Here is a 23,491-nt window from a genome sequence, read left to right on the forward strand (position 1 = left end):
TGAAATAGCAAGCAAGTATCAAAATTCATATCACTTGTTCACCTACATGAAAGTTTATGTGAATAATTTATGCCCAGTCTTCTTGTATTACCTCTCTGAGCATTTTTGTGGTGTCAGACATTAGCCCAAGTTTAGAGTCACTGAAGAAGAGAGAATGAACAGTTACACCCAGGGCTAATACATGACTGAACAGTGCGGGATGACACTTCTCAGTTTCAGAAATGTATAAGATAAATGCTAATTACAATGCTAAAATAAATCCTACTATGTAACTTATTTCTGTTCTGTTTCAGTCTAATGAGACGGCAAAAAATAATTGTGGCTCATTAGTATTAGAATGAGGTTTAGCTTGTTTTGTTTGCTTCTCGTGTGATATGTCCAGAGGAGTGTCAGAGTAAATAAGTACATCCATGCAAATTGTCTGATTTTTGGGATAGGCTTTCAGCAAAACATTATGGTTCATTAATTCTGACATTTCAAAACATGTTTTATAAACATTTCTTAAACAAACTAATACAAGGAGCTCAAAATATCTGAATTTAATTGACACTTACCTCTTGTTAAATGTTGGGATGAAGATCAGTCAGCCTAAATGTACAACTGAGCTAATGGAGAAGCAGCTCAAACCACTTCACTTCTATGTCACTTCTCATGAGACTTTTTCATAAGAGCAGCCAAAAGCACCCTGCTGCAGTACTAAAGTTGAAATTCCAGTTTTGAGGGAGGGATTAGAAAGCTTCACTGCTGCATCTCCTCTGGTGCCCCTTTTCAAGAACCTATAGCACTTCAGGGCCAAAGTGCATGTCAGTAAACCTATCCCCAAGAGCCACAGTGAAAAAGCAGTGGCTTAGGTTGCTCCGAGTGTCTCTGAAAGGCTTTATTGCCTCTCAAAACGAAGAGCCTACACTCAAGAATCAGCTGGAACCTGGCTGGCAACACACAGCAGAGAACAGCAATTTTCTTGAAAAAAAAAAAAAAAGTAAGTACATTTACCAAGTACAAATTCCTAATATGGTTTGATATTTCATCAAAATCTGCTTTATTAGCCATTTTATGTAAATATATATTTGTTCTATGTGCTAATCTGACACTTGCTTATATGATACTCTATATTAACCTTAGATATAAATGGTAATGAGATCCCACTAGTTAACCTGTCAAAAAACTTAAAGAATGCTGACAGCAGTTTATATGATTCCAGTATATACGTTTAATATGATAAAGAGCCAATATGATGAGCTTTAATAATGTTGTTTATGATACATGGTTTTAGGCAAGCAGAATTGTCTAAGCTTGATGAGAAAAATACAAATACGAAAATGCTGAAGAAAGATCAAGATCAGACTAATGATTGCACAAGAGATTAATGGTAACCGATACTACCAAAACTAAAGAAACACTTTACATATAAACTTATTCATGTATTCACACTAAAATCACTCCAACACTTTTGTCCTGCCTAGAACTAAGGGTGACAGTAAGTTGACAAGCTTTCATGTGATATTTTATTTAGTATTCTATCACAAAAGATGACAAAGTAAAAGTATATGCCTTGCTACTAAATGCAGCTCTGAGATTTAGGACATAGACCTGACAAGTTATTCATAAATCAGCTCACTCATAACACCCTTGGCACAGCTATTTTCTCTCTCAGACAAATATAGCTTCACAGCAGCACAAGTGTGCAAAACTGCTAAATATGCAGACACTTTATCAACTGACAGAACTCAGTACAATTTATTTTAATTAAATTAAATATTAATAGTTTAAGTGGCTATCAAATTTAATCCAAGAACAAAAGGCTCTTGTCATTAGACTAATTAGATCACAAAAATGATGTAAGATCAACTGAAGCATGGTAAGACGCTAACATTAGTTTATACTACTCTCAAATTCAATCTTAATTTAAAGAAATCACTTTTACAAGTATAAATATATGCTTTTCTGAACGAAACCTTTTGTCTTAAAAATATGATGATGATGATGACGTATATCTTTTGAGGTTATATATCACTTTCCCATATTTGCTGAAATGCTTCGAAGATTATTTCAATTTGTATTATACTGCTTTGACAAGTGGTGACTGAAGCTTGCTTCTAAAGCAATAGCTATGGAGTCTGGAACATGGAACCTGATTCATTACACACACAAGTTAATTATGAATTGATTAAAGTGATTAAGGTGATACTTGATCATCAAAATGACCATGTTATAGTTTCAGAACAACTTTGATTTAATGACACAACTATAGAAAAAAGGGAAAAGAGGTTACTTTTAACCACCCAAATTTTAACTTTGCCTGTGGTGGTACCTTTTCTATTTTATCTTTTATCTTTTCAGCTATTTCTAGAAAGAAAGCAAAACCTAAATACAAATATGGTTATGACTAATGTTACATTTGCAGTCAGCCACTTATGCCACTTCCTGGGTCATGATAGATGGTTTTATGAGGTGTGTGACCTATTGCCTGCAAAATTAGGCCGGTCACTTGCAGGAATCTATAAAGGAGATGTATTTTGCGATCACAGGAATTCTTTCATTTATAGCATAGATAGAGTTACTAACTCAAGGATCCTAACACAATTTGCATGAAATATCAATCTTACTCATTGTTTAACACTGACGTCCCACAATGCAACATAGGCCGTAATATTGTTTAGCCCACTTTTTGTAATTGAAGGGAGAAATAAATTGTGTCCCATTAAATCTGTACTGTCTCTCCAAGGATAGGCTTTACTTAAAAATGGATCAGCATCATGTTGTAAAAGTGGGCATACTGCCTTAAGCCACAAGTTAAAACAATGATAAGATATCCATTGCACATTCAGGCCATCTGGAAGAGATTAACTGCATGTCAGACAGATACGGATTCTCATGGTTATTAACAGTGGTCAAGCCATGCTAACAGCTCCAAACTACATTGAAATTCTAGCACATGTTGGGCATTGACATGTGAAAAAACAACCCTATTATACAATTCAAGCAATCTTCAAAGAGAAGACAAATTAAAATGGTATAAAAGCGAACTACACAGTGTCACCTGATTAAGTATTAAGTGTTTTTAAAGTAAATATTTTTGCATTAACAGAGAAACTCTTGTCTCAGTCAAGATGTTTAAAATACGCAAAGCTAAGGATGAGGAACCAACTGCTCCAGGGCAGGGTAAGTAACTAGAGTTTGAATGCCCGCCTTCAACTGTAAATTACTGCCAAACAATAAAATACGTGATCAAAAGTGAATGCATACATATAGCCTTTTCTGACACATAATATGAACTTAAATTATATCAAAGCTGTCAAATCTTAACAAGTTCTTCATAAATTTGTAAATAATGCAAATTATCTCATTTAATGACAGTGAAAATTAAAAAGAGGTCCAGGGTACCTGGAGTTATGATTACCCAGTATGTGGAAGAACTACCCAAAGACATGACCACACCAGATTTCACTCGGAAACCCATCGCTATAACTATTCAAGAAGGTAAGGTGAAATACCACCTCTAATCACATTCACAACCTAATTTCTTTTTTTTATTAAAGATAATAACATAACGGTACATTCTTGTGTCCATCTGTAGGAAAAGTCGCTATCTTCAAAGCAGTAGTTACTGGCAAACCAACACCAACTGTGACCTGGGTGAGAAATAATGGGGAAATTGATGAAGAAAGGTGCAAAATCATCTACGATACAAGTTCCGGTGAACACCAACTACATGTGAGATCACTGACCATGTGTCATAAGGAATACTTATTCAAATAACTTCAAATATAAATGAGAAGGATCAATAAATCAATGAACGATCAGTAGGCCGTCTTGCACTATCCCAGTTTTGCAAAAATATTGATAATCATGTATTGATTGATAGATGCCTGATGTATCAGTGGATCAAGCTGACACCTACAAGTGTTTTGCCAGAAATGAATATGGAAAAGCAGTTGTAACTGCTGCGCTTAATGTTATTGAGGGTCAGTTACTTACTTTTATTTCATTATACATTATTACATGAAAACTAATTATTAAGATAAATTACATTTGTCTCACTTCACTCTAATTTCTTCCATTGTAGTTGGCTATAAAAAGAGCAGAGCCATGCAAGAATCAAGAACAGGTACACAGCCTACATTTAATCTATAATAATGTCATTCATTGAATGAAAGTTGTAACCATGCTGCTGGTTTTGTTGTAGCTGTCCGAGAGACACCTGAGGACTTCAAAAAGGCCTTAAAAAATAAGTAAGTAGTAAATGTACGAATGGGCAAAAGCAGATGACAGTGTTGTTTTTCTTTCTTGTTGTTTTGTTTTGTGTTTTTTCCTAGCCATAGATGATTATTACCTTAAAGTGTTTAATAATATCTTTTTCTTTTTGTAGGATTGACACTGAAGCAAAAGAAGACAAAAAAAGAGAAATCGATGACACGTTTTGGGAACTGTTGTTGAGTGCAGACAAGAAAGATTACGAGACCATCTGTGCTCAGTATGGTATCACTGATTTTCGTGGGATACTGAAGAAACTCAATGAGAAGAAGATGGAAAGGGAGCAAGAGCAAGAAAGGGTATGTTTCAGCTTCATTGAAATGTAAATGTAAAGCACCTACACAGCCTACCATCTATAATAATATGAATGAATGCTGTAATCCAAGAAATCTAAAATTCTAACATTTTCAGTGTCAAAGTTTTTTTTTCCCACTTATTCCAATTACTATAGGTTGTTGAAAGACTATGCAACCTAAAGCCCATTGAAATGAAAGACGATGGTGGTGCAGAGTTTGAACTTGAAATGTCACTTAAAGACCCTACCAGCAAAATCTTCTTATTCAAGGTGAGAAATTTCATTTTAAATATGAACTTTTTTCCCCAAATGGTGAATAAATTAATCTACAGCACTGAACGTCATATTACATGGACACATTCACATACACGTGACATATTGCTCATTTATGACTGCTTATGTTTAAACAGGATGGAGTTATGATTCCTTTTGATCCTGACACAGAGGCAAAACACGGACTTAGGCAGGTGGGAAAGAAGTTTGTGTTTAGCATCAATGGTGTTGACGCTGATGATGCAGGATTATACCAAGTGGAGGTTGATGGAGTTAAGATCTTCTCGACTGACTTCAAATGTAAGATGATGCACCAAATTAAGTATCTACACACTTTACTGTAACATGTACACAATGCCATACAACAGTCGAAAAGAGCTACGATTGCTACATAAGTTGTCCTGTGACAGGAAATACGAGATACCATGTGTTGCTATAATTTTGTCCTGCTTCTAGTGCCCACTGTAGACTTCCTGGTCAAGATTCAAGACGTGAAAGCAGAGGAAAGAGAGGATGCTGTCTTTGAGTGTGTAATCTCACATCCCCAGAAAAAGTTAACTTGGATGGGAAAGAATGTCGCGCTGGAGCAAGGGGACAAATTTGACATCACTGTGTCACAGGATATGCTGATTCACACATTGGTGGTAAAGGACTGCAAGCTATTGGACAAAGGAATTTATGCGGCTGTGGCTGGACTTAAATCCTGCAGTGCCTGGCTTGTAGTAGAAGGTAGTGTTCATATATTTTATATTGTATCTTTTTAGCCACAAGAGTTCAACACATGTTTATCAAATACTGAAAATGACCCATAAAGCATTTAAAATGTCCTGGTACTGTGTATTTTTTTTTTAGCTGACAATGATCCAAATGCACGCGGAAAGAAGAAAGCTCGCAAAACAACCAGAGCAGGTGGTGGTGGAGAAGATCTTTTGAAGATTGCTCAGGAGCAACAGGCTAAGATACAGAAAGAGAGAGATGAGTTGATTGCAAAGGCAAAGGCTGAGGCAGAAGCAGCAGCTGCAGCAGCTGCAGCAGCTGCAGAAGCCGCAGCAGCTGCAGCTGCAGCTGAGAAAGCAAAAGTGAAGACAAAGGAGAAGGTAAAGGCGAAGGCGGTACAAGGCGCCGATAAAGCAGACGCAACCACTGCTGTAGAGGAGGAAGAGGATGAAGAAAAGGAAGAAGTGTCCGAACCAGCTGAACCTACATCATCAGAAACCAAGCAGGAGGAACAAGCAAAGGAGGGAGAGGCTCCTGCTCAAGTTGCTGATACTGAAGAAGAGGAGCCTGTTCAAGAGAAAAGAAAGAGAGTGAGAACAGGCCCACTTGTCCCTGATACAGTCATTGGTAAGATGCATCACAACAATAGTAAATAAATTCTGCTATGCTGTTCATATATTCCTGTTCCCTGTTAACAGTAAGTTTGTATTTCCTTTAGACCCAGGAGTATACTTCACCAGCGGACTGTCAGATGTAAACGCCATCATTGGTACTGAGGCAGAACTGGTCTGCAGGCTGAGTAGTGAGGACTGTGACGGAGTCTGGTACAAAGATGGGAAAGAGGTGAGGGACTCAAAAGTTGAGGTTAAAGCTTTCACCTTTAACCTCCTGAGATTTAAGAGTGTTTACATGTGTGCATTTCAGATAACCGGTACAGATGATATCTGTATTGTTAAAGATGGGACTTATCGCAAACTAATTATAAAAAACTGCAAAGAAGATGATGCTGGAAAGTACCGATGTGAAGCTGATGGGCGTAAAACAGAAGCTGTGCTAAAGGTTGAAGGTATTGTAATCAGAAACTCATAAATTTGAGGTACTCCAACTAAAGCAAAACAAAAGTGCAGCCACTGTGAAAATGTGTAAACCAATATTCTATTCAGCTCAGTAATCAATGTCGCAGTTTGAAAAGATGTGTTTTTTTCCTACTAGATCCTCCAAGAATTAACCCTGATGACCTCACCGAGTTCATAAAACCTGTTATAATCAGAACTGGGAAAGATGCAGCCTTCAAGCTTTCCTTTGTTGGCCAGGAACCCATGAAGATCCAGTGGTACAATGAAGGAGAAGAGCTGTTGGAGGACACCCATATCAGGATCGAGAAGTCTTCCTCACACAGCCGCCTGCTTCTAACCAAGTGCCAACGCAAAACCACAGGAGAAATTAAGATTAAGATTAAAAATGAATGTGGAACAACTGAGGCCATCTCACAACTCATTGTATTAGGTATGGTGCATCCTAAGAACCGTTCTTAATTTGTACAAAAGTTATATATATATATATATATCTAAGACATAAGACATATAATAAGTTATATAAGACATGATGTGAGTGCAGTTTATTCTTTTGTCTTACTACAGATAAACCAACACCGCCCCTAGGCCCTGTGGATATCATTGAAAGTTCGGCAGCTTGCATTGACTTCAAATGGAGGCCTCCCAAAGACAATGGAGGTTCCCCTATCACAGACTACATCCTGGAACGCCAGCAAATTGGCCGAAACAGCTGGAAGAAATTAGGCAAGATTGGCCCAGAGCCTAAATACAGGGACACTGATGTGGACCATGGCAGAAAGTACTGCTACCACATCAGGGCAGAAACTGATCAAGGCATCAGTGAAATGATGGAGACCGATGACATTCAGGCAGGGACAAAGGGTGAGCATTCTTACAAGTACACCAATTTTTTGTGACAGTGTCTCAAACACAGTGGGTGTTATAAAAAAAGGTTATGTGTGAGCCAGTTAAAAAGGTTTTTCTATTTTATCATTCTTTCAGCATACCCTGGACCTCCTTCCACACCAAAAATTGTTAGTGCTTTCAAAGACTGTATCAATCTTGCTTGGTCTGCGCCCACTAATACCGGAGGAACCAACATTTTGGGATACAATGTGGAGAAACGCAAGAATGGCAGTAATCTGTGGGGCCAAGTCAACCCACCCGACGAGCCCATCAGAGGTAAGGTCAGCTTAGAATTATTGAATATGTTCAAAATGTAATGTATTTGTTTACAGTTTGAATACAGATGTGACTTTGTCAAGTGAAATGTGCTTTCTTTCTTAAACTACAAAAGTAAAGAATTGTGTTTTCTATTCTATAGTCTTAACTATACTGTTTGACATGCCAACAGAGAAAACATATGCAGTGAAGGATGTTGTTGAAGGCATTGAGTACGAGTTCCGTGTATCAGCTATCAATATTTCTGGTGCTGGAGAGCCAAGTACGCCTTCTGAATTTGTGATTGCAAGAGATCCAAAGAGTGAGTAAAAAGCCAATAAAAGCTATATTGTTATTACAATGCTTAATTGCTCATATCTCAATACTTAAATGCTTAATTGTTTACACTTTCAGAGCCACCTGGTAAAGTTATTGACCTGAAGGTGACAGACTCTACATACACCACCTTATCGCTGGGCTGGACCAAACCCACGGAGGAGGAAGGGGTCCAAGATGAGGCCAAAGGATACTTTGTGGAGCTCAGACCTGCAGAAAACCCAGAATGGAGTCGCTGTAACTCCAGTGCTATCATTATGACCTCCTATACTATTATGGGTCTGAAGTCTATGGCCATGTACTGGGTAAGAGTTATAGCCAACAATGAGGGTGGAGATGGGGAGCCTCAAGAATTGGACAATTACATCATTGCAATGCCTCCTCCAGGTGAGTCAGTGGACAGTGTGAACTGTCTACAGTCTGAATTTGATCATTTTTACCTTCATTTAATCACTTTTTCTCATTAATTTTGTCTAACATCCCACACTGTCACAGTGAGACCTCAATTCACTGACAGAAAAATGAAGAACTTCATGGTAATGAGAGCTGGGAACTCTACTCGAATCAACTTCAACTTTCAGGTTCAGTATAATATTCATACAAAAACTTACGGGCATAAAAAGACCAAGTCATTTTATTCAATGTCCTGTCTATAGTGGCAGATTAGACACTTCTCTGCTGCTCTACAAAAAAGTATAAACTCTTATAAACTCACATCTTAGCCCTGTATCTCCTGTTGTTGATAGGCCTCTCCAGTACCAACTATTAAATGGCTCAAGGACGGTCATTCTGTAGGCAAGCATGTGACTGTGAGCAACACAGACACATCATCACAGCTAATCATCCCCTCATCAGAGCGCCATGACACTGGGATCTACACAATCATTGTCAAGAACCTTGTTGGTCAGGAGACCTGTAGTGTTGAGATAAGAGTTACAGGTACAGTGAAAACAAAATCTCAACTAATCCATAACAAATAATAGTTAAATGAGTACCAAAGGATTTATGGATTTGCAATGTGATATGCATTCTCTTTTTTAGATTATTCCAAAGTTGCTCTGGTTGTCATTTTATCAGAATTAAGAATTTAATTAAATTTAAAAATATTTTATGTTCTTTGAGATGCAAAGAAAATGAAGTCAGTGCAAAATAAATAAAGCAAAAATGGCTACAATATATACAGAATCTTGTTTACAAAGACGTGTACTATGTTTTATGTACACTTTGGACTTAAGGGATGCGAGGGGAAAGTTTATAGAGAGCAAAACTTAGTGTGCAGGCATTGTAGTGTCATTGTAGTCAGCAAAATACTAATAATCCTTTCCTACCCGTTTGTAGATGACCCCAAGCCTCCAGGCCCTGTGGAGCTGGACGAAAATGTTTCGGGAACAGTGACGGTCTCCTGGGCTCCCTCTCCAGATGAGAAGAAAGACGACAGGCTGCACTACATGATCACCAAGAGTGATTCTGTTAAGCGTACTTGGCAAACTGTGGCAGAACATCTCTTCAATAACAAGTTCACTGTCATCAATATCATGCCGGGAAGGCAGTATAAGTTCCGGGTCTATGCCAGGAATGACATGGGGCTTTCCAAACCCTCTGAGTCAGCAACCTGGGAAGTGAAGAGAAAGAAAGGTAGGTTTAACAAAAAGTGATTGTGTAGTATAGAGCTGAAATGATTAGTCCATTTTTCAATTAGTTGAACAACTGGCAACAATTTTGATATCTGATTAATCGTTTCAGACGTTTATAAAGCAAAAATGCCAAACATGCAGGTTTAGTTAGCTTCTTAAATGTGAGGATTTGCTGCTTTTTTGTACTTTATATAATTTTAATCTGAATAAATTTGGGTTTTGGACTGTCAGCCAGACAAAACAAGACATGTGAAGATGTCACCTTGGGCGCTCAAAACTTGTGATGGGCATTTTTCACTATTTTTTCAGTTTTAATAGACTAAACAATTAATTGAAAAAATAATCAACAGATTAATAAATAATTGTTAGTTACAGCCTAACAAATCCATTTGCCGGAAACAAGGGAATAGATAATTAACAGGAGCATAATAGGAGTAACAATTTCAAAGAATAATCATTAAAATGCCTCCCTGCCAAAAGACAATTAAAGAATATCAAGACAGGAAATATCAACTGGCTAAGTGAGAGGTGTCACCTTAACTCGTTTTTTGTGCATATGGGTAAAGAATCCTGTTCAGCAAACTGCAAGGTTAAAGAGAATATAACAATGAAAAGGGTATCTATCATTATGTAATACACTCCTAACTTTTCTTTCCTTTTTCTCGTATCCTTCCAGAAACACTTTCTTTGAACGTTCCTACCTCTAAGGACTGCAGCTTTGAGACGCCTCCCTCATTCTCTGTTCCGCTAAAAATGCACAAAAGTCCAGAGAGCTACGAATGCTACATGAGTTGTGCAGTGACAGGAAACCCCAGACCCCATGTTACCTGGTACAGAAATAATATCAACCTCAACACCAACACTAATTACTACATCACTAACACATGTGGGGTCTGCTCCATGGTGATACTCAAAGTTGGGCCCAAGGACAATGGGGATTACACAGTCCTTGCAGAAAACCCTCTGGGCAGAGTGGAGTGTTCAACTAAACTTGTCGTTAAAGGTAAAAACACATTCAAAATTATTTAATACATCTTAAATCCTACTCCTGCATATGTTTTAACAATTCACTTCTCTTCCTCCTTCAGAGTAGGATGAAGATGCCTGAAGATACCTGTTCCATTTAAATGAATGGAATGGAAAGGATTTGCCAATTTGAAACCTGCTGTCACCTGTGCTTTTTTTGTGAATTACTGAAAGAGAGAAAGAGCTCTTGATAACCATCCACACATGTTTTAAAGCACCAATAACAAATGTGATGGATTCAAACTAGATTCTGTTGTGTTTGAGTGCAAATTCTACTCAGTTTATCTACTGGATGCAGAGACCACTAAGACATCTAAGATTCAACATTAATTATATGCTTACCCCCAGACATATTTATTTATTGACCTTATTTTCCATGAGTTGTGATTATAGTTATTTTCCTCTGCTATTTTCTGTTACTACTTCATGGAAAATTGACAATATAACAATATGTCTATAAATGAGTATGTTTTAATGTTTGAATTATTAATCATTATGCCAAAATGTAAATAAATCCTACCTGTTCACTGGTGAACTGTCTTACCTGCCTATCTTTCACCTAAATTTAATCAAGGATTGTAGGAGGCTGTACTTAGGCGCTGCTGTGTAAATGCTAACGTCAGCATGCCAACACTCAGAAAGACAATGTTCTCATGCAGATGTTTAGAAGGTATGGGTTCACCATTGTAGTTTAGTGCGTTCGCATGAAGTACAGCTGAGGCTAATGGGGAATGTCATTAGTCTGGTCATAAATTAAATTAAAATGAAAAGTTATTACGATTGATCCTGAGGAGGACATGAATGTCTGTACCAAATTTCATTGTAATCCATCAATGGTTGCAGAGACATTTTACACAGAACCACATATGTCAATCTCTAGGTGGCATTAGAGGATAGGTGAGGAGATCAACAAAGTTATTAGGATTCATCCTCTGGGCACCATGAATGTTTTTACCAAATTTCATGGCAGTACATCAAATTGTTGTCAAGACATTTCACTAAAAATTTCAACGGCATGGTAGCTAGAGGAAAAGATCAGGGGATCACCAAAGTCAGTGGGATTCAACCTCTCAGGACCATGAATGTCTGTACAAACTTGAATGGCAATCCATTCAATAGCTGTTGAGATAATTCAGCCTAGACCAAAGTGGTGGGCCGATAGACTGACATTGTCATCCATAGAGCCACACCTCTAGCATGGCTAAAACAAACAAACAAACACAATAACATGTCTTGGCTATAATATCTGTGCTTCAAGATGTCAAGATACAGACTCAGACACTGGCCTTTTCTCTGCCCATATTTATTGTTGTATTCGTGTGCAATCCAACCATTCATTATTCTGTAACCCATGCTACATATCAAATTCCAATTTTTTTTATAGGTCTAAGATTTAAGATCCTAGGTTTTTTGTTTATGTATATCATATTTTGTGGCTATACTTAACCAGTATTTGAAGTGGCTTATTTGCTGCAATCACATCTTGTTTACCACATAGACCTGTGAGGAATTTATTGTGCCTTTCCATTTCGTAGCTTCACATGCACTGCTTCCGCTTTGCCAACTGTCACGTGGCTTTAAATGTCTCTTTTACTGCGAGCATGTGTTTGCATGCTTTTAGAGGATATTGCGAGTCTATTATGGAAAGTCATAAATTATAAAATTTCAAGTGCATGACTAAGTGCAACCTTGCAAACAACTGTGCGTCTTCCTGTGTAAAGTCCTAGGACACACTAATATTATATCAGTGGTGAAATGGCACCCTGTTATTATAGACAGCTCTTTACTGGGAGTTTATTGTAATAGGCTTTGACATTTACAAGCCTCTAACCACATGCCAATAGTATTTAGCAATTCCTTTTAGTGATAAGCTGAGAAAAAACATTACAAATATTGGCTGTTATTTAATATTCAGTAAAAAAAACAACAATTTCCTTTAACCTGATTAATTAAAAGACACCTTCCTTTGACAACATAAAAACATGGATATTGTAGATGCTTTTTCATCACTTAGACAGAATGACATTTTAGCCATTTTAGTGTAGTTTAATTAGAATAACTAATTAGGTTAATGCAGTGTACTTTCCTATGAAAATAAACATAAAAATGAAAAAAAGGTTGCCAACACACAGGTGGATGGGTTACCTTTTGTTCATGTTGTATTGGGTTGTGTAATGTCAGGTTGTTTTGTCATTGTTTCGCAGGGAAGAATTCAAAGCTCCTGACTTCAGTGACCTCTTGCAATAAATGCCTTCAAGAACATCAAGCTTCTCATATCAGCTTCCCATGCCTAAGAACAGTCATAGTTCCTGTGCCATGCATTCGCTTTTATTACACTGCTTGAAATATCCACACACACACAATCATGCTCAAACTGACCATAGCTCTGTTATTACTAAGACCACAATAACTGGGTTGTGGTTTAAAGTGCCAGCAACCCAGGCTCCATGAGGAATCTCAATGACTTTTCACATGTTTCACATGTTCACAAAAAAGCAGATTTACAGTGAAGAGGAAGTACAAGAGCTGCATTTTAGCTTGACATGCTCATGTTTTCCCACAACCACAAATCAAGCAATTTAAACACATCACTTTGGGCTCTGAAAAGTAGTGATGGGTGTTTTTTTTGTTTTGACATTTCATAGATTAGTTGATTAATGAAGAAAATAATTGGCAGATTAATCGATAATGAACATAACCGTTAGTTGCACCACCTGATCTTTACACATGATGGTGACGTATTCATCATCATTTCACTATTTAATTTCAGCCATCTATTAAAACAACAATTATCTCACTGTACTGTAAGTTTGCTCACATCTGGTCATACAGTATGTTTCAGGCTAATAAAATCGAGACTGCACAGCCATGTGGTTAATAAAGACCAAATTATATAGTAGTCAACAGGTTGCAGGGCCACAAGTTTTCATACAGTATAATGTAAACAGTGAGGCTGGTCTTTTATAGAACACCTTGAGTCATAAATTATATGAGAAAGCCCTCTGCCGAGCCAAATTTACATTTAAATTAGTTTTATTTTTACTTTTTTAAACTTTTTTTTATTACTTTGTGGCTAATAACATTTACTGAAGCTTTGAATAGGTTTTACCTGCTACCTCTCCTGCTTTGTTATAGATGAAGTCTCACCAAAATACAACCCTATGTGGTGAGATATTTTTACACAATGCTCATAGACAGGCAGATTACTTACTGATTAACACAAACCTGTCAATGCAGACTTGTCCACTATCAAACATAATGCTTTAATGATGGGATATATCTGTAATTTTATGTGAATTCTGTAAAAACACCCTTTGAGGCTCAATTGAGATACACAACTGATATCTCAATGGAATATCCATAAACATATAATACAATTTACTACTTTAAAGTCCTACGACATTAAAGTAGTAAAGCCTTAAGTAATACATTAATTCCAAGATGACCAGAAATGTTGTAACATTGAAAAACCTCATCTCCAAAGAAACGTCTGTGGCACACCTGCCAATTTATGAGATTACACTTCTTGAAGGGTCCACGGCTCACACTGTTATCAACGTATTATGTTTAAAGACTGCTGAGACACTCAATAAACACATTGTATTTTTAGCTGGTGTCAATAGGAGTCATTAGTGCATATAAACATTAATATAATGTTTTGTTGTTCTCGTAATTTCATAAGAGTGTCAGCACGAGCATACTTGGCTGTCAACACTTTGCTCTGACTACAAACTTGTTCTTACTTTCAGCTCCACAATACAAGAGCGACAATACTGACTGCCATAACTGACAAATCTAACAGCCAAAAGAAAGACAAAAACACAACTTGAAAAATTATACCCGACTTCCACATTTCTCTTTCTAAGGTTTGCCATGCCAAATTTAGGGAGTAAAAGTTATAAATGATCACTTGAAAGGATCGGGATACCAATCATGAGGAGAAACTATTACAAAACAAAGTAAAAATTTCACACAAGCTGTATAGCAAACAACAGAGCAGCTATGTAATGATATTATAACAAGAATTGGCTTAATTTAATTTTTCAGACAGAAAATTCATATAATTTAGACCACTCTTGAAGAAGGACATGCATCTGTCAACAAGAAGCCACGGTCATGGTCATCCCACCGTAAGGCTTGTAGCCAACCTTGGCTTTCCCTCCTCCCCCTTGCTAGAGGTTGTGATTTATGCCAAAAACAAAAAAGCAATCCCCTTTCTTGGCAGGCACCATGTCTGACAACGTGGGTGCTTGTCACATAGTCATTGGCATTCCTGTCAGGATTTAATAGCTTGAAGACCAGGGAGGCAACACTTAAATATCAGACTGGGAAGCAGCACCACTCAAGTGGATCACAGGAGTACTGAGGTAAGTTCATCATTCATCTTATATACAGCACCACTCTTAGACGGAGATGAAGTATTTAGAGTTGGTTACAGTCTTTAACACTGAACTACTCCTGTGGCTGATTCATTCTTAACATCTAGTCTAAAGAGAACACTGAGTTAATGTGGCAAACTGTGGAAAGTGTTTGCCTATAAACACAATTGAGCTGCCTTGTTTTGTAAGTACTATGATATGTACATGCAGTGTTTTAGTTTTCCGTCATTCACATTATTTAAAGCATAGCAGAATGGATTCCAGACTTTGCTGCTCTGTTTACTCAAATGTGTATTTTTATAAATGTTGTATCAGTCTTAAAGTTTGTGCAAATTAAAATCAGAATTTATAAGGTTATTTCCTGAAGTTTAGAAATTCAAATAGCAATAGTTGCTTCTTACAACAGTCCAAATTAATGGCTAAAGTTTGTATAGTCACCAGATCTTATGCACACTTTATTTTGACAAGTTGGCAAATTTAAATATTTAATTAATATTCATAATTCTATCTATATGTTCCGTCACACACAGATAGTATAGTATCCAACAAACATACAGGCTATTTAAAGACCATTAACGACTACGGTTCTTTGACGACTACATAGCTAGTCCTTTGTTTTTACTTACAGCTTAGAAAAAAACTCCAAGCTTTCATCTTTATATTTACTTTTTATTAAAACACTGCACAGTTCTTTCTTCATCTGTTCACTTGTTTCTCCAGTTTTTACTGCTACTGAAAAAGATGCATTGCAAACCATGCAATCTCTCTGTAACTAAGGCAAAAAAGAGAGCTTGGTAATAACCCAAATTAAGCAAACCTGCCACTCTCAGCTATTGCACATGCTTAGCATCAACGTCAACTCCGTAGATAGCCACTTGCTGTCTGAACATGCCCTTAGTAGTGTCTTGCTTTTAATCATTTTTATGATGCTCTCAGTCTCCAAGTACACCATCCCGTGCTGTATTTCAGTGCTGGTCGCATAAGCAGCTGGTAGCATTAACAGCAGCGTGCAACACAGGCCACATGAAACCCATAAAAACCAACTCTCACAGCAATGACGCTATTCGTTTAGGACCATGTCAGAAGGCAAGTACCTGTAACAAGTTTTAAACAGAGTGCAGCTGAAAATGTTTGTTGAGTGCAAAAAGTTCAACAGCGTGCATTTGTAGTTCATCATATTTAGCATATAGTGTATATTTAGCACAACACTTTTTCTGTTAGCATATACAGTACCACTTTAAAACGTGAGCTTATTTAGACGCTGATTTAGTTGCTGTATTGACAAACCAAGATAGGTGCAAATTGAAAACCATGACATGTCAAGAGTCGGGGTGTTATAAAGATCAATTACATATCTTTTTTGTGCCTCAGAACACCAGAATAAGGTAATCTACGTGATTAAACATGCTATACTGAGCAGGTTTCACTGTAGTAGACTCACTTATCATGTCAACAGTGATTTACAAGCATATTAATTTGTTCAAGATGGGATGTTCACAGTTTTATGTGGCATGTGACCTATCATATGACAATCCAGTTCTCTCATCTTCCAACAGCCGTGGAACATCGACACCCTAGAATATCACGCGCCTATACTGAGTGGTGCTAGGTTTGTGCAAATACTTTACTTTACTTAAGAGAGGTTATTAGTAATCAAACATGTGCAAAATAAAAAATTCAATGTGTCTACTTTATCACTATGGCAACAGTTTTGTTGAACATATAATAATGCTGGTAAAGCTCATGTCATTGTTCATTAAGGTTAATTTTCATTTTATAGTATGAATGTCCTTAAAAGACCTATTTTAACCTGATGCACCTTATTCAATCGTCACTATAGTTGGGCATTAAGAGCCCAACTGGACAGCCTATAGTGACGATCAGCAGAGCTGTTAGTTGTAGATCTAACTGGTTTTGTGAGAAGGGAAATGGCTTCAGAGCAAAGACTTATAGAGTTCAAACAGCATCAGCAATATTTAGTTTTAGGAACAAATGTACCCAATCAATGTCTTACATTTACTTTCAGCAATGCACCTGAAGAGTATACCCAGTCTGCAATGGGATTGTTTCAATCAATTTTCAATCAAACAGTTACAAACATACAGTATGTCTGTGTGTGGTGTTGATGTTAGTGGTGCGTGCAGTTTACAATCAATATTTGGGAACATGAGCATCTCTCCATCAAAGCTATAAACCAAAGACCTGGGACAAGAAACGGTACAGGGAAAAACAGGACAGGCAGCTGTACCACAAAATATATTCTAGCTTCAGGCAATGCCCTGCCTGTTGTCAAAGTCACCTTTACTACAACACTAACATTTGAACCTACACTGCGATTAAGATGTAAATTCCTGAGTCATGCAATAGAGAATGGCTTGGGAAAGATGATTTCAAGAAATTTACTGCAGCTAAATTGACCCAAAGTTTACTTTTTTCCCCTCTATTTTCTTGTCTACTATATTGACTGAGGGTCTTAAAAATGTCAACATGATTGCATAAATATTATGGGATCCCACTTTAAGGAAAGTAGTTGCTCTAGGCAAACAGGTTGCTCCAGTAGCAAGGACTCATGTTAACATTAGCTACATAGCTAGCATTTGCCAAACTGTTAACTAACCATAGTCAGAAGGCAAAGATCAAATACCAGTTAAAGGTGGAGTTTTCTTGTGAAAAAAGGTTTCTGTTGACATTCAGTGTTACTCACTAAAAAGCATCGTGTGTATCCTTGAGGTCTAACAAACATGTAGGATGCATTTCTTTTCTCATAAAACATTTGCAAAGCTCAATTGTTTAAAACCTTTGAAACCAAAAACAGGGACCAACACAGATAAACATTCCTCTGTAGCGCTACTATTGTTCAAAAACCCCACAGGGTACCATCTTAACCATCAGTGGTAATTTTACAGTTACACACAGGGTTATGAAATGATGGCACACTTGGCAACGTTAAATTTAAGAGCAGCAAAACAAATGCATGATTCTATTGAGAAGTCATATGAGTAAATATTACATAATTATGGTGAAAATAATGATGAAGTCAAAGTACAAAAAAGGTTAATTATGATCTCGCTAATTAAAGAAAATACATTTCCCCTTAAGAGCAAATAACTAAATAAAATAACAGGATTAAATCAAACACTGTCATATAGACAGTTTAGTCATTGTATTTGGATGTCAGTTTCCCATGATTTTAGACAGTGTCTCTATTAGAATCACTACTCCTGAAAATTACAGATGTTGCTGGTATTGGTGTGATTGTGTCTTATAGATTGTATATATAGAGTTACTTTAAAACTCTTTAAAGCAGATATTAGTGAGGCAAAAAAAAATTGAGAGTCAGTACAATCATGTACCTCAGTTGTTTGAAGTTAAATAAATATCTAGCATATAGTTTGCTTTCTAAACAAATAGTAATGTTTTTGTGAATCCCCTTAAGCCTCAGCAATCATCGTAATCCATTACGATTAATGTTCCATCTGTCTATTTTTGTAAAGTGACATTTATCATTCTAAGTTTAGCAACCATGTGGGTAATGAACGATTGCTATGTACTAGTAGATATCCCTGCTATGAATGGAACTGACATATCATAAAAAAATGTTAATTTGATAAGCATGTAGTCATTTGAACATCAAGCCAGCATGCTGCAGCTTAAAGTGACAACAAAAAACCCTTGAATAATGATAATTAAAGCCTGGTAAAAAATTACATCATGAGGTTGATGTGAAATTCTACACTCTTGTTCTAATTTTAAGAGGATTTTATTTTTGGGGAATGTGATAACACTCAGCATACAGCAAGCTGCTGCATGGCTTGCAGCCACAGATGATCATGTTTTGCGTCTTTTATTGTAAACGGAGTCAGCATCAGAATCATGGCTGAAGGTAATGTTTGGCAGAGCTTTTTTTAAAAAAAAAAACCAAAAAGCATTTTTGACAGTCAAAGCATTTGCTAACATAACAGGTTTTACTTTTGTTTTATTGTGTATGTATGTATGTGGTTTGTGTTGGGGGAAGCTGTAACTTTCTTACATTTTACATACATGTTCAAATGCCCCTCCAGGAACTTGTGATCTTCCAAATCACAACAATTAACACAAATTTAACTAATCCTAGCATTACTCAAGGAGGTTTGCAATTTTTCTATAATCTCCACAATTTCTTGACATAAAATCATCAAACTGGAAGAATACATTTTCAAATTTAGCCAGACACTGCATTTTTCTGCATAAAATGATCCAATAAAGAATGAATCAATCTTGGTCAAATCAAATCGCACCAGGCAGGGGTTCTGACTAAACAGAATCCTTAAACAAATACAATCTTTTTGAATAGATCAGTAGAGCTGAACTTAAATCCCTTCCATCATCTATTGCAGGTAAATCTTGCTGAATCCCTCCAGGAATCAAAGGACCCAAGATGTTTGGAAGATCCAAAGTGATGGATGGGACAGCCACTGGCCAAGGTAACCACTTAAGTGTGATCTCATTTTCTACAGAAGGCATTAAAGAAGAATGTCCAATATCAAGCTAGCGTGTCCGCGCAACATGTCAACAGTTTATTTTTGCTCTTCTTATTCCAAACTGAAGATCCATTTGCAACACAGAGGTGACAAGTAACCAAATAAAACCAGTAATCGGAACCTAGAGGGAAAACAGAGAATCCTCTGAAAGGATTAGTGGATACTATCAACCCTTAAATCTAAAGCGACCTTGCTTGAATATATTTTTCTTTTTGTTTTAGAAAATAGCTACAGAAATGTCATTATTTGTACTACCTTACATAATCATCGAGTCAACTTAGGATGCAGCTGCCTTAAAGATTAGCTATTACAGGTACATGCAATATGTCCCAGATCCATGAAAAAATATTTCCAAAATGTGTTTACTAAAAAGCTATCTTTAGTAAGTTTGATCTCCTTGACAGACTCTGACAAAGTAATATGATAATACATTTCCAGGCAAGAAGATTTATTTGTGAATAAATCTCAAGGAAATTGTGAATATATCTAACTGTTTGAATTATTTATGTTTTTCTAAGTCTGTCTAATGCCTCAAATAATTACTTGCTATTAGACAATCAAGTAGACCTTGTGAAGTCTTTGTGAGTAAGACAGATCTTTCTCACAAAGACTGCAGCTGTCTTTTACTAATACTATTCAAATCAGACTGACTTTATTCAGAAAGTTCAAGGCTGCAATTTGTCCATTAGCAACCATATGTAGACTGTACAACAGCATGTACACATAGTCTATTCAAGGCCAACAGGAGCTCATAAAAAAGTAGAAATGCATTGCAGACTCATCACAACACTTTACAGGCTTATTGCTCCAGTGCACCTGAAAATGAGCTGCAGAATCAGATATTTGCCATATTCATATGTATTTTTATGCATTGATAAGTTACAGTACACATATCCCGTTGTATATTACTGCAAATTAACATGGACAAATGGAAATGCTGCTACTATTTTATTTCCTGTCCCTCAGTTTAATTAAGTCTAATCCATGTTTATACCATGCTGACATGTGCTGTATATGCTCTTTAACATGTGCCTTATCAGGTCCTGATGCAGAGAATTGCAATGATAAAGAAGGTAGGCTTAGGGGACAAGAGAGAAGTCGTCTTTTTCCCAACTGTTCACAAAGGCATGAAGAACTGATATGCAATGGATTTATTAATATACTGTATGAGCGTACATATATTTTGTGCGTGGATATGTAGGTGCATCACTACATATCTGTTCTCAAGTTTAATTTTAGACATGGATTCCCAAGGAAAAAGGTTAAAAAGATAAAGTTATTGAAATGTAAATGTAATGAACACAAGAGAGCCTTCTACATCAGAGCCACATGCGAACAGCTCTGAATGCTAATAAACTGATACAGCGAGTAACATTAAACATTCTAATACATGACATATTAGAATGTGTTTCAGCATGGTTTATGTGGGTGGTGATTTGATTACAAAACAGCAACAGGTTTTGAGTATTGGATTTGATCATGGTTATGTTTTTCATTCCTTTCTCTTTTTAAGTGTCAAATGTATTGTCGCTGACATTTAATTTTCCAATGCTGACAGTGGGGATCAAGAAAAAATCTAAGGTCCCCGGGGTGATGATTACACAGTTTACCGAGACGCTGCCAGAGGGAAAGAGCCATCCAGACTTCACCCGCAAGCCGATTGCTTTGACCATCCAAGAGGGTAGGGCTGATAGTATAAAAATAATTTTAAACATTAATATCACAAAATATTCCAAGGTGGAATTTCCATGATTCTGCATAATGGATTATATCTATGACTTTTGGCAATGGGCCAGTGGGAGCAGAGCCATGCCATTCAACACCCAGTCTCTTGTGTCAGTCAGACAAAACTAAACACGCACTGACTTCAACTTATAACCAGGAAAAGTGATAAGATGATGAAAAATCTATGTTGTTATCAAGACAGTTCTCCACTGTTTGCATTTGCAGTGTACATAAGTGGTATTATTAAAGCATTCTATGTAATTAGAGTATATATATTACAAATCAATCAATAATCAGAAAGATTTAAATAAATATATTTGCATCTGTTTCTTGTATTTCCAAAAAAAAGAAAGAAAAGACAATTATGAGGTGACCTCGTCCATCTTTCTTTTACAGGCAAATTTGCTTTTTTCAAAGCCATTGTCACTGGAGACCCACAGCCGACTGTAACGTGGAGCAGAAATAACGGAGATGTGTCTGATACGTCAAGATACCAGACTAAATATGATCCCAATTCCAATGAGCATACATTTGAGGCAAGTGATATGGGCTATAAAATTACAGTGATACTATAGAGCAACACGCTGATGTAAAGGAACGGTAAAAATAGCACAGAGGAAAATCGATGAATAGAAAGGAGAAAGAAAAAAAGAAGAAGAAGCTTTTTGATTACATCAATGTAATCCAGGCTTCTTCTGACCCATCAGTGTGCTTTGCCAATTACTTTTTTTACAATAATGGGATTTGAGAGGAGCACACTCAACAAAGTCAGTTTCATGAAATGGGCTGGACACGTCTACCTCCATATCCTGCAGTGTGCTGAGCCTGTAAATGTATTTCAATCAAATTGGTCTGTCTTGTGTAAGATGTCCCAAAGTGATACATATCTATTTCTATTACTATTCATTGGATACTGTACAGCAGCGATTTTCAACCAGGGGTACTACTCTAGTGGGTACCTCTGCAGTTGCCAGGGAGTACAAGGAAAGATTGTGGAGCAGCTCAGCTAATTTGGAAAAAATGGAAATTATTATTTAGTTAAAAAAAAAAAAGTATCCACACTTTTGCGTTTAGGAGAAAAATAAACACACAAATAGGATTCCAGTTGGTGTTAGGCTGCTCTTTACTATGTTTTTGTAATAAATAACCAATAACCAATAAACTAGCTATGACAGGCCGACTACACAGGCACCCCATCAACCTGAGTTAGTTTTTTTAACACCACGTGCTAAGAGTGCAAGAGCACTTCAGAGTGCATAAAAACAGGTTAGCAAGCGAGCAGAGAAGTCGAAATAGATTTCTGAAAGTAATGAATAAATGGTTGAAAAATCCAACTTCTTCCACTCCAAGTGGCAGTAGTAAAAATGCAAACTGGACCAAACCTATTGAAAACTGGAAAAAAAACAGACCATACTTACAAACCATAATATCCACTTAATAATATCCAGTTTTAACATCCAAATTAAAATCAATCCAACACATTTGGGAATGTGACGAATGGTGTCGATTAACGGGCACTTGAGCTGATCTGATAGGGCTGTGGGGGTACATAACACATTAGACAAAAAAGACTGGGAACCACTGCTACATAGTTAAAACTTATTGACAAATCCAACTACTTCGCCCACTGGTCCATTATATTTTACATGTCATATCTTCCAGATGCCAAATGTTAAGCCAGATCAAGCTGATACCTATAAATGCTTTGCCACAAATGAATATGGACAAGCCACAGTCACAGTTCTTCTGAATGTTATTGAAGGTAAGGACTGTTTGCTTGCTATGGATATGACAAATATGAATGAATGTAAGCAATATTATGCATATTAATCTGACTTGGCATGGAGACTCAAGCATTCTCCCAAATCTACTTCAAATTGAGCACACTTGGATCCCAATTTGACACTTTACTACTTCATACCCTTGAGTGTATTACACTCATTCCAGTATTTATCACTCTGTAGTCCCCCTTGTATGTTAATTACATGATTGTATTAATAAATACCCTCTTTTCTGCGTTCAGTTGGTTTCAAAAAGAACAAAGCCCAGAAACAAGCAGCTGAAGCCCCTGATGGGAATTTTAAGACTGTACTAAAAAGGAGAAGGTGGGTTTGTG

The 23,491-nt window shown here is 36.8% G+C and overlaps 2 protein-coding genes across 4 annotated transcripts in view; both read left to right on the forward strand.

The window, feature by feature from the left end:
* Nucleotides 1-823: 823 nt before the first annotated feature.
* igfn1.3 (immunoglobulin like and fibronectin type III domain containing 1, tandem duplicate 3) lies at nt 824-11,286 on the forward strand. Its single transcript, XM_044175714.1, has 24 exons — nt 824-979; nt 3,089-3,162; nt 3,358-3,480; nt 3,578-3,714; nt 3,866-3,965; nt 4,067-4,108; nt 4,187-4,232; nt 4,370-4,553; nt 4,706-4,819; nt 4,960-5,122; nt 5,279-5,551; nt 5,675-6,166; nt 6,258-6,382; nt 6,464-6,605; nt 6,752-7,045; nt 7,180-7,476; nt 7,597-7,776; nt 7,949-8,077; nt 8,170-8,478; nt 8,587-8,672; nt 8,838-9,030; nt 9,430-9,726; nt 10,402-10,728; nt 10,814-11,286. The coding sequence occupies exons 2-24, from the start codon at nt 3,111-3,113 to the stop codon at nt 10,816-10,818; spliced, it is 4,110 nt and encodes a 1,369-aa protein (XP_044031649.1). The 5' UTR covers nt 824-979; nt 3,089-3,110; the 3' UTR covers nt 10,819-11,286.
* A 3,697-nt stretch (nt 11,287-14,983) lies between these two features.
* Nucleotides 14,984-23,491, forward strand: part of igfn1.4 (immunoglobulin like and fibronectin type III domain containing 1, tandem duplicate 4) — a 33,163-nt gene continuing 24,655 nt past the window's right edge. For 2 of the 3 annotated variants that reach the window (XM_044175725.1, XM_044175744.1), the window contains exons 1-7: nt 14,984-15,118; nt 19,507-19,593; nt 20,691-20,723; nt 21,209-21,331; nt 21,772-21,911; nt 23,038-23,137; nt 23,399-23,480. In XM_044175725.1, coding sequence (XP_044031660.1) covers nt 19,548-19,593; nt 20,691-20,723; nt 21,209-21,331; nt 21,772-21,911; nt 23,038-23,137; nt 23,399-23,480 — 524 coding nt within the window. In that variant the 5' untranslated portion in view covers nt 14,984-15,118; nt 19,507-19,547. The remainder of the gene's footprint in view (nt 15,119-19,506; nt 19,594-20,690; nt 20,724-21,208; nt 21,332-21,771; nt 21,912-23,037; nt 23,138-23,398; nt 23,481-23,491) is intronic. The other variant, XM_044175735.1, reaches the window with a different exon arrangement.

The sequence above is a fragment of the Siniperca chuatsi genome, linkage group LG2, assembly GCF_020085105.1.
Source record: "Siniperca chuatsi isolate FFG_IHB_CAS linkage group LG2, ASM2008510v1, whole genome shotgun sequence".
Lineage (NCBI taxonomy): Eukaryota > Metazoa > Chordata > Actinopteri > Centrarchiformes > Sinipercidae > Siniperca > Siniperca chuatsi.